This window comes from Sminthopsis crassicaudata, chromosome 3 (assembly GCF_048593235.1).
Source record: "Sminthopsis crassicaudata isolate SCR6 chromosome 3, ASM4859323v1, whole genome shotgun sequence".
Lineage (NCBI taxonomy): Eukaryota > Metazoa > Chordata > Mammalia > Dasyuromorphia > Dasyuridae > Sminthopsis > Sminthopsis crassicaudata.
Window position 1 is genome coordinate 509,163,176 of NC_133619.1, and position 15,164 is coordinate 509,178,339.

Here is a 15,164-nt window from a genome sequence, read left to right on the forward strand (position 1 = left end):
TTTCACATGTGGATCTCTTGCCCTCCTTTAAGATCTTTTTGGGATATAATCTCAGTTGGTATGCACAGTTTGATAACTTTTTGAGCATATTTCCAAACTGCTCTCCAGAATGGTTGGATCTGTTCACAGTTCCACCAACAATGTATCAGTGTCCCAGTTTTCCCACATCCCCTCCAACATTTGTCATTATCTTTTCCTGTCATCTTAGCCAATCTGATAGTGGGTAGTGGTATCTCAGAGTTATCTTAATATGCATTTCTCTGATCAATAGTGATTTTGAATATCTTTTCATGTGGCTACAAATAGTTTCAATTTCTTCTGAAATTTGTCTCTTTGACCATTTATCAATTGGAGTATGGCTTGAACTATTACAAATTTGAGTTAGTTCTCTATATATTTTAGAAATGAAGTGTTTATCAGATCCTTTGATGTAAAAAATGTTTTTTTTCCAGTTTATTGCTTCCCTTCTAATATTGTCTGCATTAGTTTTGTTTGTACAAAAACTTTTAACTTAATATAATCAAAATCTATTTTATGATCAATAATGATTTCTAGTTCTTTTTTGGTCACAAATTCCTTCCTCCTCCACAAATCTGAGAGGTAAACTATCCTCTATTCTTCTAATTTGTTTATAAAATCATTCTTTATGTCTAGATCATTAATTCATTTCAACCTTATTTGGTATACAGTATTAGGTGTGCGTCTATGCCTACTTTCTGGTATACTAGTTTCCAATTTTCCCAGCAGTTTTGGGGCCTTTGGGTTTGTCAAATACTAGATTGTTACAGTCATTGGCTATTTTGTTATCTATTCCACTGATCAACTTCTCTATTTCTTAGCCATTAATTACCAAATGGTTTTGATGACTGCTGCTTTATAATAAAAGTTTTAGATCTGGTATAGCTAGGCCACTTTCATTTGCTTTTCTCTTCATTAATTCCTTTGAAATTCTTGCCCTTTTGTTCTTCCATATGAATTTTGTTGTTATTTTTTCTAGGTCAGTAAAATAGTTTCTTGGGAGTTTGATTGGTATAGCACTAAATAAATAGATTAGTTTAGGGAGTATTGCCATCTTTATTATATTCGCCCAACCTATCCACGAGCACTTGATATTTTTTCCAGTTGCTTAAATTTGACTTTATTTGTGTGGAAAGTGTTTTGTAACTTTGCTTATATAGTTCCTGACTTTCCCTTGGCATATAAAATCCCAAATATTTTATATTATCAACATTTTTTTTTAATATTTTTCTCCTGGAATTGGGTGATATATTTTGTCCAAGGTCTTTTTTGTGTCTATTGATTTTGTAATTTGCATTTTGCTTCTTTTTGCTATGTAGTTGTAATATGTCTATTTTTTTCTTAAACAACTACACTGTACTAGCCACTGTGATAAAAGTACTAAAAACGAAAACAATTCATTATCACAAAGAGCTTATATTCTAATATTTGAGGTAGCCTTGTTTTTCTAATGTGATTTCTGCTTGATTGCAGTGTTATACTCTTTTTTGATTGTTTTTGGTTCTTCATGACACCATTTGGAATTTTCTTGGCAGTGACACTGGAGTGGTTTCCAGTTTCCTTTTCCACCTGACTTTACAGATAAGGAATCTGAAGCAAACTGGGTTAAGTGACTTGTTCAGGGCCACCCAGCTAGGAAATGTCTAAGACCAGATTTGAACTAGGTCTTCCTGACTCCATACAAAGCACTCTATTCATTGCCCCATCTAGATTCCCTCCTAATATTTTATTCAACATTTTTATGTCAGAGAGCAGGTAGGTGGCACAGGAGCACTGGTCCTGGAGTCAGAAGGACCCAAGTTCAAATTTGGCTTCAGACATTTGAAATTTATAAGCGGTGTCACCCTGGGCAAGTTACTTAACCCCGAATGCCTCATAACAGTAACAAAGTGTGTTGCTCAGTCTGTCTGAAATGAATGTTCCGAATCATTAAAAAGAAAATTTTTTTCTTGTCATATTAAGAATATTAGGTTTATATTTTTCCTTTGATTTGTCTCTGGTTGGGTATTAAGATCATATTTGTATTGTAGAAAGAACTTGGGCACCTCTGTTCTTCAAAGGTGTGGAGTATGAGTATCTTCTTTCATTACTTCTTTTGAGCCATGCTTGTTCTTTACAATTTTGCAACAGTTGCAGATTTTTCTGTTATGGAGTGTGTATATATTATTTTTTCCCCCTGAGGCAGTTGAGGTTAAGTGATTTGCCCAGGGTCACAGTTAGAAAGTGTTAAGTGTCTGAGATCATATTTGAACTCAGGTCCTCCTAACTTACAATGTATATTTTTAAAAGGCAAATAAGTTTAATGTGGCTTCTTCAGATCTTTGGCAAGATAAAGTGTAGTCTTGTATATTTTCTGGGAGGCGGAAGCTTAGTCCACATTCTCCTTTTCCCTCTTCCCCTTTCATTAATGTCTGAAGCTCCCTGAGGCTGGAATTACAACTTGCTCCAGACTTTGCTAGCCCAGTCCTTAGGATGCAGAAACTAAGGATATAGGAAGAATAGTAGCTGGAGGCCAAAGATGCTGCAATTGTTTATTGCAGTCATTTTGTCTTAGCTATTTAACATATATAGAACTGTACTACTATTTTTTAGAATTAGATTTTTTTTTTAATGTGTTGCTAATCAAGTTTTAAATTTGATGTTTTTACTTGCATTTTCTCCATGGTTTCTGTTGCACAATTTTGCTTAATGCTTTTTAGGAAGGCATGTGTCAAAAGTATAGCAGAGTTAACTGTAATTTTAACTTTTTTTTTTGGTGAGGTTTTACATTTTTGTTGTCACTGTATTTTGTTTTCTTGTGTTTGCTTCATTGTGCATCAGTTCATATAGAGCTTTCTATGCCTATGTGTTTATCACATACATAATTTCTTACATAACAATAGTATTCCATTATATTAATGAACCACAATTTGTTTAGCCATACCCCAGTTGATCAGCATCTTTGCGGTTTCCAAATCTTTGCATTCATTTAAAAAAAAAAAAAAAGTACTGCTATAAGTATTTTGGTGTATATAGAGATTTTTTTCTTATCAGTAGCCTCCTTGGCAAATAAGTGTAGTTATGGAATCTTTAGGTAAAAAGGGGCAGTTTAACCACTTTATTTGCATAGTTCACAGATCCATCAGCAATATATCAATATGCCTGGCTTCTCACAAAACTTTCAACATTGACTATTTTCAAATCATGTCATCCTTGCCAAAGTACTGTTTTGATTTGCATTGCTTGCATGTCTTTTGAAAAAATTCATATTTTTGAACACTTATGGAGAATGACTTTTTATTTTTATATTTATATATATGTTAACTATTTCTATATTGTGGATACCAAATTCTTATAAAAGAAATTTGATATATTGTTTTTTCTTCCCATTTATTAGTAATTTTGTACAGAAGTTTTTCAGTTTCTTGAAATCAAAATTAAATGAACATTTATTGACTGTTTTGCTTTTTTATCTTTTGTAATTGTCCCTGTCCCTTAGTTGTGAGAGGTTTTTATCTGTGGTAATAGAGAGAGGTAACAGCCGTATGAGGTATAGTAATTGGTTCTCTTTGTAATATTTTTCATAATATGATCCTCCATATTTAGTTCCTAATTAATGATAATCCTTCTTTTAATGGCCTTTCATTGATTTTAATTTTTGTAGCATCATTTTTAGTGAAGGTCAATTTAATATTTCTGCTTTTCTGTATTTGTGAATTTCATGTGCCTTGATATATAGTCAGTTTTTGTAAAGGTGTCATGTATGGTTGAGAATATGTATATTTCTGTTTCCGTTCTTTAATTACCAGAGAGCTATCAAATCTTACTTTTGTAAAATTGTTTCTAGGTCTTTCTTAAAAATCTGGAATTTATTCCTGTTACTTTTCCTTAGAGATGGAGAAGCTGTCTCATTTGATGAATATATTTTTAAGTATTATTATTATTATTATTATTTTTTCTGAGGCTGGGATTAAGTGACTTGCCCAGGGTCACACAGGGTAGGAAGTGTTTAGTGTCTGAGACCACATTTGAACTCGGGTCCTCCTGAATTCAAGGCTGGTTCTCTAAACACTGCTCTACCTACCTGCCCCTTAAGTATTCTTAATTCATTCTCCATGCTTCCTTTTAATTTTTAATTTCTTTTACTTTATTTTCTTTTTTTCTGGTTACACATGTACATTAATGTTTTTAAATACATATTTCTTTATGATACATATTAGGGAGAGAAAAATCAGAATAAAGGGGGAAAACCACAAGAGAGGAAAAAAAATGAAGATAACATGTATTGATTTATATTCATTCTCCATAGTTCTCTTTCTGGATGCAGGTGAAGATGTCCATGCTTCCTTAAACTAAGCATAAAATTCAGTTAGAGATTGTGATTGCTAGCTGTTCTTTTATTTTTGAATTTACCTGAATTATTCCCCAAGGCAAAAGAACTTGGAATGCAGCCAAGAATAAACTACCCAGCTAAGTTGAGCATTTTCTTCCATGGAAAAAGATGGACATTTAATGAAACAGATGAATTCCATATGTTTGTAAGGAAAAAACCAGATCTAAACAAAAATTGCAATTTACCTGAATTGTAAAAGATTTTGCTCCAGTCCTTTAATTAAACTCTGTTTAAATCATTTTTATTTCAAGTTTGTTTCTTATAAACACTATATTGTTAGATTCTACTTTCTAAATCATTCTGCTCCTTCCTTCATTAGTGAATTCATCTTATTTTCCTCTACAATTATGATTATTAATTAGGTCTTTCCTTCTATGTTATTATCTTGTAGTTTGTTCTCTTATTCCCCACTCTTTAGATAAAAGAAAAGGATATTGAAAGGGAAGATTTCATAGTACTAATTAATATTCTGTTGCTCTTCTCCTCTTCTGTTTACCTAGTCCCTCATCATAGTTTATTACTTTTGCTTTCTCCTTATATCTCATGAAATCATCTTTCTTAAATGTTTGCTTTGTTTTTTCTAGAAATTCCACTAATTTGTGGCTTTGCTTGTGATAATGTAAATAATTGCGTTTGTCTCTTGAGTTTCTCTGGTTTTATAATATTTTTGTCATCATTTATCAATATCTTCTCTCTTTTTTTTTTTTTTGGCTGAGGCAATTTTTGGGTTAAGTGACTTGCCCAAGGTCACACATTTAGGATGGTTTAAATGTCTGAGACCAGATTTGAACTCAGGGCCTGCTGACTTCAGGGTTGGTGCTCTATCCACTGCACCACCTAACTGCCCCTCAATATTTTCACATTTCTCCAGCCTTACTTATTCTTATAGGACTCTGTACTTCTGTGAAAAATAGGGGAGCTTTCTTTGGTCTGGGTCTCTAAGCTTCTTAAACAGTTTGAGGCTTTAAACTTAAATCCCCACTGAATGTGGGCTTACAAAAATGGCAATAATAAAGGTTTCTGAATGCAGTGGCCAAAAATTAATTTATAATCAAATGTTTCTGGCAGCGCTTGCCTGTGTTGCATCACATGATTTAACTGTAGCCTTGTTTCTGAACATACAGCATGCACAAACACTCAGATTCGAGATGGGGTTATATAAAATTTTCTCTGAAGAAAAGGTCATGGAGTGGGAAAGTTTAAGAAGCCCTGGTGATCTCCATACTAAGTTCAATGTCTAGGCTTGTCTTGGTTCTTCTGTAGCCCCATCTGGAAGTCTTGAATCGCCTCATTAGGCTTTTCTATCTTTCTAGTTCTCATAGGTTTCTAGCTCTCTTAGTATAGACCTTGACTGACAAAATACAGTAAATATAGTTTCTCCATAAATTTCTTGGTCATTTTCCCTTGCTTCTTCTCTATATTATTCATATTTATCTTTTCTTATTTTGACCTTTATGTACATAGTTTTAGTTCCTTGCTACTTAAAAAAAAAGGTGTTATTAATTTTTTATTGTTTATAGTGGCTATCTTTCTCTCTTTGGCCCATTTGGATTATACATGTCTTTCAGTAGGGTCTTTGGGATCAATGAGTATAATTATTTTAGTCAGTTTAGTCAAATTGCTTTCTTGAATGATTTGACCAATTCACAACCTTGATAGCAGTGGAATCTGTTCGTTTCGTTACCCACCTTTCCCCATCCCCAGCACTATCTCTTCCATCATTATGCATCTTAATATTAAAGGTCATACTATAAAAAATTAGAAGAAAACTTGATCAGATACTTTTCACAGCCATTAATAGAAAGCATATTCTTAGTCAACCAAGGAATGTCAAACACAAAAAGTTAGATAGCTTTGACTTTATGAAATTGAAAAAATTTTTTCATAAATAAAATAAACTGCATAAGGAAAAAAAAACAGTTGGCTGGGGAAAGGATCTTTACACGGATCTCTGATAAGAATTTGATCTAGTATATTTAGGAAACTGGTAAAAATGTATGTGCGTACATACATACATACACACACACACACACACACATACATACACATATGCATTAAACTGAGTGCAATCTAGCTTGCTTATAAGCTCACTCTATCTACTGGCTGACTCTTAAGCATTAGAATATCCTTCAGGTTCATATGGCATCCAGCCATCAACCCAGACAATCTTTACATTTGTCAATCAACAAGTATTTATAATCACTCACGTTTCAGATATTTGTGCCAAGCACTATAAATACAGATGTAAACAAAAAGGAAAATAGTCTCTAGCCTCAAGGAGCTTATATTCTAATAAATGAAGCCAGCACATAAAAATAAGTTAAAAGTTGGGGTGGAGGAAGAAAGAAGTTTGAGGCTGGATGTAATGGAAGAGTTTGTATTGCAGCCTGGTGAAAAATGAAGAAATGGCTGGTCAGTGGAGATTTTGGAGAAGAGCCAGCCAATCCAAAAGGAGAGGTCTGGTACTTCTGAGGTGTGAATTCCAGGTCTAAAGTGGTCTTCCAGGATGAAGAGTTTTATGGGACTTGATGGAAGAGTCTAGATTGCAGTCTGGTGAGAAGAGAAGAGTCCTCTATACTCTTACTCTGATCTTTCCTTATCCCCCAACCCTATCATCATCTTCTCCAGATCCCTTCCCTGGTTATCTCTTCCCAATATGTGTTGTTTTATCTACCCTTTTAGAATGTAAGCTTCTTGAAGGCAGGGGTTTTCTTTTAAAATCTTTATTCCCCAATGTTTTGTATCTCCAAAGTGCATTGCCTGATGCGTGGAAAACTTACTGTTTTTTGCATTCTTTAACATAAACCTTGATTAAATGGAAACCTTGGAAGAGTTAGGGATTCCAGTGAATAGGAACAAAGTGGAGTTTTTTTAAAAGTTTAGTTTTAGTTTTTTAAAAGTCCTGTCTACTCATTTTTTTTAACCTTACATCCCAGATTGGGACTTTGTGTTAAGGCTAAGCTCTGTGGACTTCTATTAAAACTTACATGGCCATGTATGATCTTGTTTTATCTTGTATTCTACTGTTAGGGTCAGCAAAAGCCCCAGAACCCCGTTTTGCTCTTGGAGTGTGCCTCCCAATATCCCTCTCTTGTGTTGAATGACTACGCCAGGAGGCTGAGTCTAGATGTCTCTTGAGATCAGAGCTGCAATACTTCATTTCTGGTCTGTTCTTTTGAGATGGGTCCTCTATCTTGGATCATTCTTTTTACAAAGTTCTTGCCCTAATTGCTTGTCTATAGCTTATATTTGTGATCTTTTTCTGGAAAGATGATCTTTAACCTTAGAGTTCTAATCACTAATTTGGCACTGCACTTCTTCTGTGATCTTGACTAATTTTCTTTTTCTTTTTTTTTAAATTAATTTTATAATTATAACATTTTTTTAACAGTACATGTGCATAGGTAATTTTTTACACCATTATCCCTTGTACTCTCTTCTGTTCTGAATTTTTCCCCTCCTTCCCTCCACCCCCTCCCCTAGATGACAGGCATTCCCATACATATTAAATATGTTATAGTATATGCTAGGTATAATATATATGTGCAGAACCGAATTTTGTTGTTGTTGCAAAGGAAGAATTGTATTCGGAAGGTAAAAATAATCTGGGGAGAAAAACAAAAAATGCTAACAGTTTACACTCATTTCCCAGTGTTCCTTTACTGGGTGTAGCTGATTATCTTGACTAATTTTCAAGAGTCATGTGCAGAAGATGGAAATAGTGGTTCATAGTGGAGGATAAATCCAAAATCATAAATATAAAAAAAAATGTTGTAGTTCTACAAGGAGGTGCCAGGATTTTTGTGAATTGATGTAGAATGGCATAAAGAAAACCAAATTCTAAATGAAAGAGCCAAAAGGCAGTGGAGCCAAGGTCCTAGTAAACTTATGACAAAACACACATTCCTCCTTAAAACAATGTGAAATATTGATATATAAATTATCAGAAAGAAAGCAAAGCCAACAAAAAAGGGTTTTTTGTGTGGTTGTTATTGTTGTTTAATCATTGGGGAAAAAAGAAAAAAAATCAATGAGCAAAAGGAGAATGATCAGATGGGATGTGGATAATTTTAGCTATAGAAAATATTAGGGAGAGAAGGCAAAGTTGTTTGAGTAATTTGCTTGTTTTATTTACAAAGGAGAATGATCTCCAAATTAGAAAAGACAGAATAGAAATGGCAAATACAGTCATATACCCAGAAGTAAGGAGTTAGTGAGAAAACATCTAGTTTCCCTTAGAATTTAAGCTACCAGAATCTTAACATATTGAAAGCATTGATAGATTTGATTACTGATCCACCAGCAGTGATTTTTGAAATTTATGGGAGTAGGAAAGATATCATAGTATTGGAGAATAAAATAAGCTAAAAGAGAAATAAATTGAAGAATAAAAGCTAGAAGAGAGCTTTGAGGCCATTTTAGTCCTTCATTTTACAGAGGAATAATTTAGGCTTTTGCTTAATTGACCTATCCAAGGTCAGTTAAAAAAATACCCATTTTTGAAAATTGTTGTAAGTTAAAAACCAAAAAACAAATGAGATGAATATAATTATTAATACAGAAGTCTTTCTTTGTTTTATTTTCTTGAACTGCCATTAGAAACTAACATTCTTGGTTCTTGAGGAATTTCATCTTTTAAAATCATTTTTCTTCATATTTAAAAGACCCAAAAGTTTGCCCGTATTGAGCCACCTTTCTCTCATTGTAAGCCCAATGTCCTTTCCACTGTCTTATACTGTTGCCAGTTAAAAGCAAACAAATGGAATGGCCTCTTGAGGCCATTCTTCAAGCTTGACTTAAATTCTAGGGGATGGTCAGTAAAGATAGAAAAGGTAGTGATGATTATATAGAGAGCACAGAATCAATAATAGATCTACCCATATTTCTTTTTTAGATAAGAGTTATAAGTCTGGTATTTGAAGGAATCTAGTGAGCTAGGCACCTAGGTAGATTAAAATAGTTCTTAATAACCCAAGTCAACTTAGAAAGAAGTTTCTAGTAGAGCTTATATGGATCTGCAGTTTGCCCTACGTCAATAAATTTGTCAAACATAGATGATATGTTTATTAAAATTGCAGATGATGACAATAATAGTTAGACCAGACTTTTTAGAGCACTTTAAAGTTTGCAAAGTTGCTTTTATAAATATTATATTTGAACCTTACAACGACCTTATGAGATAGGTGCTCTGGTTATCCCCATTTTACAAATGAGGAGACTGAGGCAGATAGAGGCTAAGTGACTTAACGAGGGTTATGCAGCTTATAGCTATGACTACATTTGAATTCAGGGCTCTCTGACGATAGACTCAGTTCATCCTCCATTGTGGGCCACCTTGCTACCACAAAGCTGGGAAAAATAGTCAACTTACTGATACTTGAAAAATAAAAAGATCTTCATGGCCGCCTTAGAGTATTGTATTGAATCAGCTGAAAAGCAGTTTAATAGGTATTACTTAATCCAAAATTCATGTAGTTAATTAGAACCTATCTCTTGATTTGAATCAAGAGTAAGGAAATAGAGTAAGAACATTTTGTATTTGCCCATAAGTGCAGTGTGGGATTGTGGAAAAACTTGTAAATGTCCTCCAACAACATGATTAGCAAGACAACTTTTTGTGATGTAGCCATGACTTCACTGCTTCTTGCTTGCTATTTATATTTCCATCTTCTCTTACCTTGGCCATAAACAGGCATTCAAAAGTATTTATACTAAATCAAGAAACAAAGGTTTGAAAGTTGAGAGAAAGATGGCTCAATTTGAGTAAACTTTGGGTCTTCTAAAGGTGAAGAACATAATTTTAAAAAATGAAATGTCTCAAGAACCAGAATTGCTGATTTCTGATGGTACCTCTCTTCTGTGTCAATATCTATATGCATTGCATTTGGTTTTTGTTTGTTTTTTAATCAGCAACAAATTTCAAAAATGAGTATTTTTTAATCCTGTTGACTTCACGATGGATACAAAGTCAAGAAAAGTTTTCTGTTGTATTATATTGCTTATGATTTCTTCTGTGTAGTTTTTTTGTCTATTATTCACACAATGGCCAAAAGATATTACACTTTTAAAATGTTTGTGCCAAAAATCAAAAACATTTAAAGGTAGATTCAACTAATAAGTGTTACCATTAGAATCATAGGATCTAAAATTGAAATAGACTTTTTACTTCATTTTTCACATGAAGAAAATAAGAAAATAAATTGAATTTATGATTTTGAATAAACTGTATTAAATATTTCAAATATGACACCTTTATGGACATAGCAATTTAGAATATATTTTGTTTTTAAACTTCACAAAATGATTTCATGTTTATAAAAAATAACTATTAAATCAAAATTCAGTTTTTCTGATAATTTTGCGTTTCCATTGAAAATAAGCCTTATACATGAAAGAAAATTACTATTTTGGGAGCTTTACTTGTGCTTTGATCTGAATGCAGAACCTCAAAAATGAAAATATATAAATAAAATATAAGTATATAAATATAATATATTTAAATATAAAACATATAAATACATATATATTATATAAATCTCAGATTTAGATCAGCAACTCATTTGTAACTTAAAATCTTAGAAAGTTGATGGGAATTGGGACATTGTGTCCATAGTTGCATAGTCAAATAAGTCAGAAGCAAGACCTGAATCCCAGATCTTCCTGATACTAAAACCAACTGTCTGTTCTGTGTTGTTATTGCTTTAACAATGTAAGTGGATAAGTGGCCCATCCAAACTGAGTGACACAAGTAGTAAATGCTCATGGTGTATTATGGAATATGTGGAATGTGGTACTGGAATAAGACTTAGGAAAACCTGTATTTAGATTCTATCTGTGATCTTGAAGCAGCCCTTCATTACCTCCTAAGATATAAAATAGGAATAACAACTGTTTCATATACTTCACAAGATTGATGTTAGGAACAAATGAAATTACATAAATCTCTGTGTAAATGTGAAAAAAAGCTCTCAAAATTATTGATATTCAGAGGACTTTCCAGAAAAACTTTATGGAGAATATGAAAGTTGAGCTAACCCTTGAAGGATAGATGGACTTCAGAGAGGAGACAGGGCAAAGCAAGGGAAGTAGACATGGAAGAAAGGGGGAAAAGAGTGTTCAGATTAGGATGAAATGACAAAAACAAGGATATTTCACATATGAGAGCCAATGGTAAATAGCAGGAAAGGTCAGATCATTCAGGTCTCAGGTAGTACTACTTGAGAGATATTATGAAAAGGAATTAAGATGATGTTGAAAATGTTTTCTGTTATATGGGAAAATAATTGAAGTTTTCAAACAGAGATTTAGAAGAGTGATGCGATAAACACAAATATATTGATAGAAGAGGCTGGAGGAAGTGGGGAGATTATTGTAATTGTTGTGTTTTGAAGAAAAAGTCCTAAGGTAGGTTATACAAAGGGATTGGACTATGCCTTTAAGATGCCAGGTTCTGATAGGCAATTTTTTTACTGTCTCTTACTAGAAACCAAATCTTTCTAGCCGCTTTCTCCTACCATTCCCCAACCTTTTCCTTTGGCATGTTTTCATCTGTGCTTAGGACATAAAGCATTTGAGGCAGGGGTCTGTCTTTCTTATATGTGTCACATAAGAAGGGCATTCAAGAGGAAAACTGGATTGATAGGACAATAATTGCTTGAATGTGGAGACTAAGGAGAAAAAGGAGTCAGTACACCCTAAAGCTCCTAACTTGTGTGAATAAGAGAATCATAAAAAATCATACTAGTTTAGAGTTGTGTGATGTATGGTTTTCTTAAAGCTTTTATATATGTTCAGCTTTTTGAGGCATCCTACAAAGGTTATCTTCTCCCATGATTCTCCAAAGCACAAATTCTTCTATGGTATTACTAATAAGTAGTCATCTAGCCTTTTTAAAAACACTTCCAGTGATGGGGGGAACTTATTCTCTGATGAAACAGATATAAAACTGTTCCTTATTTAGCTTGGATCAGTTGTTTTTTTTTTTTTTTTTTTTTTTTTTAAACTTTCTAATGGAATGAGGTCCCTGATTGGACTATGAACTTTAGATTGGTATAATTCAAAATACAGAGAATATATAGAATATATACTTTTTTCCTACTTTTAAGGAAATATTTCCAAATGTTTTGTTCGTTTAATTACATATGAAATAATGTAAGCTAATCTTTTTTGTGTGTTTTCTTTCCTCTCTTAAAGTACCAAAAGAATTGGTGGAGCTCCATTTGAAACTGATGAGAAAGATTGGTAAATCTGTAACAGCAGACAGATGGGAAAAATATTTGATCAAGGTAAATACTTTTAAAATTATCTTTTAATGTGATTTTGCCTTTCTCAATCTAAATTTTGTAAATTTATTTTGCACAGAATGATAATTTGGAAAGCAAGTCCTTCTAATGTAATACAAAATCATTACACATATTACAAAGAATATAAGTAGATAGTAAAATTGTGATGTGATATCTATAAGTGATATATTCAGTTTTTACTAGTAAGAGTTGTTCTAGATTCTTATAAAGTAGTGGAGGCTATATAGTGACAATCTTTAATCTCAGAAAATGCTGACTACAGAGTGATTCTTGTAACTGAAAATATCTTGAAAGGTAAATAATATATTTGTCCTAGTCTTTCAACTCTCAAAGACTCCTAGGTCATCCCTAAGTCAACTACATTCCAGGGTGTATAGGTCAGTAGTTCAGGGGAATGGAGTTCCAGCACAGTCCCCAAGTGTATCAACTCTGAATCAAAAAGGTGACTTATTTAGAATAAATAAAGATCCAGTTTATCCTGACTTTCCAGAATTGTCTTGTATTGGCTCCTTAACCAATATCCTTTCTGAAGTTAATCTTAAAGATTACAAAGTTTTGAAAGGTATACCACCGCTACTATCATTCCTTCCCAAACCCCATTTCTCCCCCCCCCCCCCCTTTTTTTTTTTTTCAGTTCGCTATAACATTATCTATACCTTCAAAACACTTATTGATTTGTTCTGGTTTATATCTATTTGGAAGGATCAGGATGTTATGTAGCTATTCAAATCTGTACGGATTTTTTTTAACCTATTGGCTACTTTTTCTTGTTTTCAATTGCTCTTTTCATATAAGGGGATTTTTGACATTTGAAATCACCATACCCATGAAAAGTAAAATTCCTAAATGTGCACTAGAAAAGATCAACATTTGATACAGTTATACACATAACTGTGCACATAAACACTTACACACCTACAGGATATGCAATACATACATCCATATGTTGGTTCATTCTGTGGAGATGAATAACATCTTTCAAGTGAACTTAAAATTCTTTTTCTTCCTTATTTTTCAATAGCATTTTATTTTTCCAAATACATGCAAAGATAGTTTTCAACATTCACCTTTACAAAATATTGTGTTCCACATTTTCACCCTTTCTTCTCCCCTTCTCCTTCCCCAAGATCCGACAAGATCTGACATAGATTAATTGTGTACAATTCTTCTGAACATATTGTGTGTTTGCTGTGCTGCACAAAAAAGTCAGATCAAAAGGTTAAAAAAAAAAAAACAAACAACAACAACAAAAAGGTGAAAATAATATGTTTTTATCCACATTCAGTCTCCATAGTTTTCTCTGTGGAGTGAATGATGCTTTGCATCACAAGTCTATTGTAATTCCCTTGAATCACCTCATTGTTGAAAAGAGCTAAGTCCATCATAGTTGATCATCACATAATCTTCTTTTTGCTATATATAGTGTTCTCTTGATTCTGCTCCTTTCACTTAGCATCAGTTCATGTTGGTCTTTCCAGATTTTTCTAAAATCATGCTGTTCATCATTTCTTAGAAGATAATAATATTCCGTTCCATTTATTTATTAGAACTTATTCAGCCATTCCCCAACTGATGGGCATCCACTCAATTTCTAGTTCTTTGCCACTACAAAAAGGGCTGCTACAAATATTTTTACACATGTGGGTCCTTTTCTTTTTAAAAAAAATTTTTATTACGGCTTTTTATTTTCAAAACATAAGCATTGATAATTTTCAACATTTACCCTTGTATAACCTTGGGTTCCAAATTTTTTCCGTCCCTCTCTCCCCTAGATGGCAAGTAATTAATGTATGTTAATCATGTACAGTTCTTCTATTCATATTTACACAATTAGTGTGCTGCACAAGAAATACCCAATCAAAAAAATGAGAAAGAAAACAAAATGCAAGCAAATAACAATAAAAAAGTGAAAATACTATGTTGTGGTCCACATTTACTTACCACAGTCCTCTCTGAGTGCAAATGGCTCTCTTCATCATAAGATAATTGAAACTGGCCTGAATCATTTCACTGTTGAGAAGAGCCATGCCCATTAGAATTGATGTATAATCTTGTTGTATTATCTTGTATGATCTCCTATTTTGCTCACTTAGCATCTGTTCATGTAAGTTTCTCCAAACCTTTCTGAAATCATCGTGCTGACCGTTTCTTATAGAACAGTAATATTCCATAACATTCATATATCATAATTTATTCAGCCATTCTCCAATTGATGGACAGTTTCTTGCCACTACAAAAAGGGCTGCCACAAACATTATTGCACATGTTGGTCCCTTTTTCTCCTTTAAGATTTCTTTGTGATATAAGCCCAATAGAAACACTGCTGTATCAAAGGGTAAACAAACACTCACTTGTTTGTTTGTTTGTTTATGTATGCAAAAAATTATGCATAGGTAATTTTTCAGCATTGATAATTGCAAAACCTTTTGTTCCAACTTTTCCTCTCCTTCCCTCCACCCCTTCCCCCAGAT

At 33.1% G+C, this 15,164-nt stretch overlaps 1 protein-coding gene across 2 annotated transcripts in view; it reads left to right on the plus strand.

The window, feature by feature from the left end:
- The window catches only part of RSF1 (remodeling and spacing factor 1), a 113,037-nt gene that overhangs the window by 30,293 nt on the left and 67,580 nt on the right, over positions 1–15,164 (plus strand). For both annotated transcript variants that reach the window (XM_074303989.1, XM_074303990.1), the window contains one exon: positions 12,584–12,675. In XM_074303989.1, the coding sequence (XP_074160090.1) occupies positions 12,584–12,675 (92 nt within the window). The remainder of the gene's footprint in view (positions 1–12,583; positions 12,676–15,164) is intronic.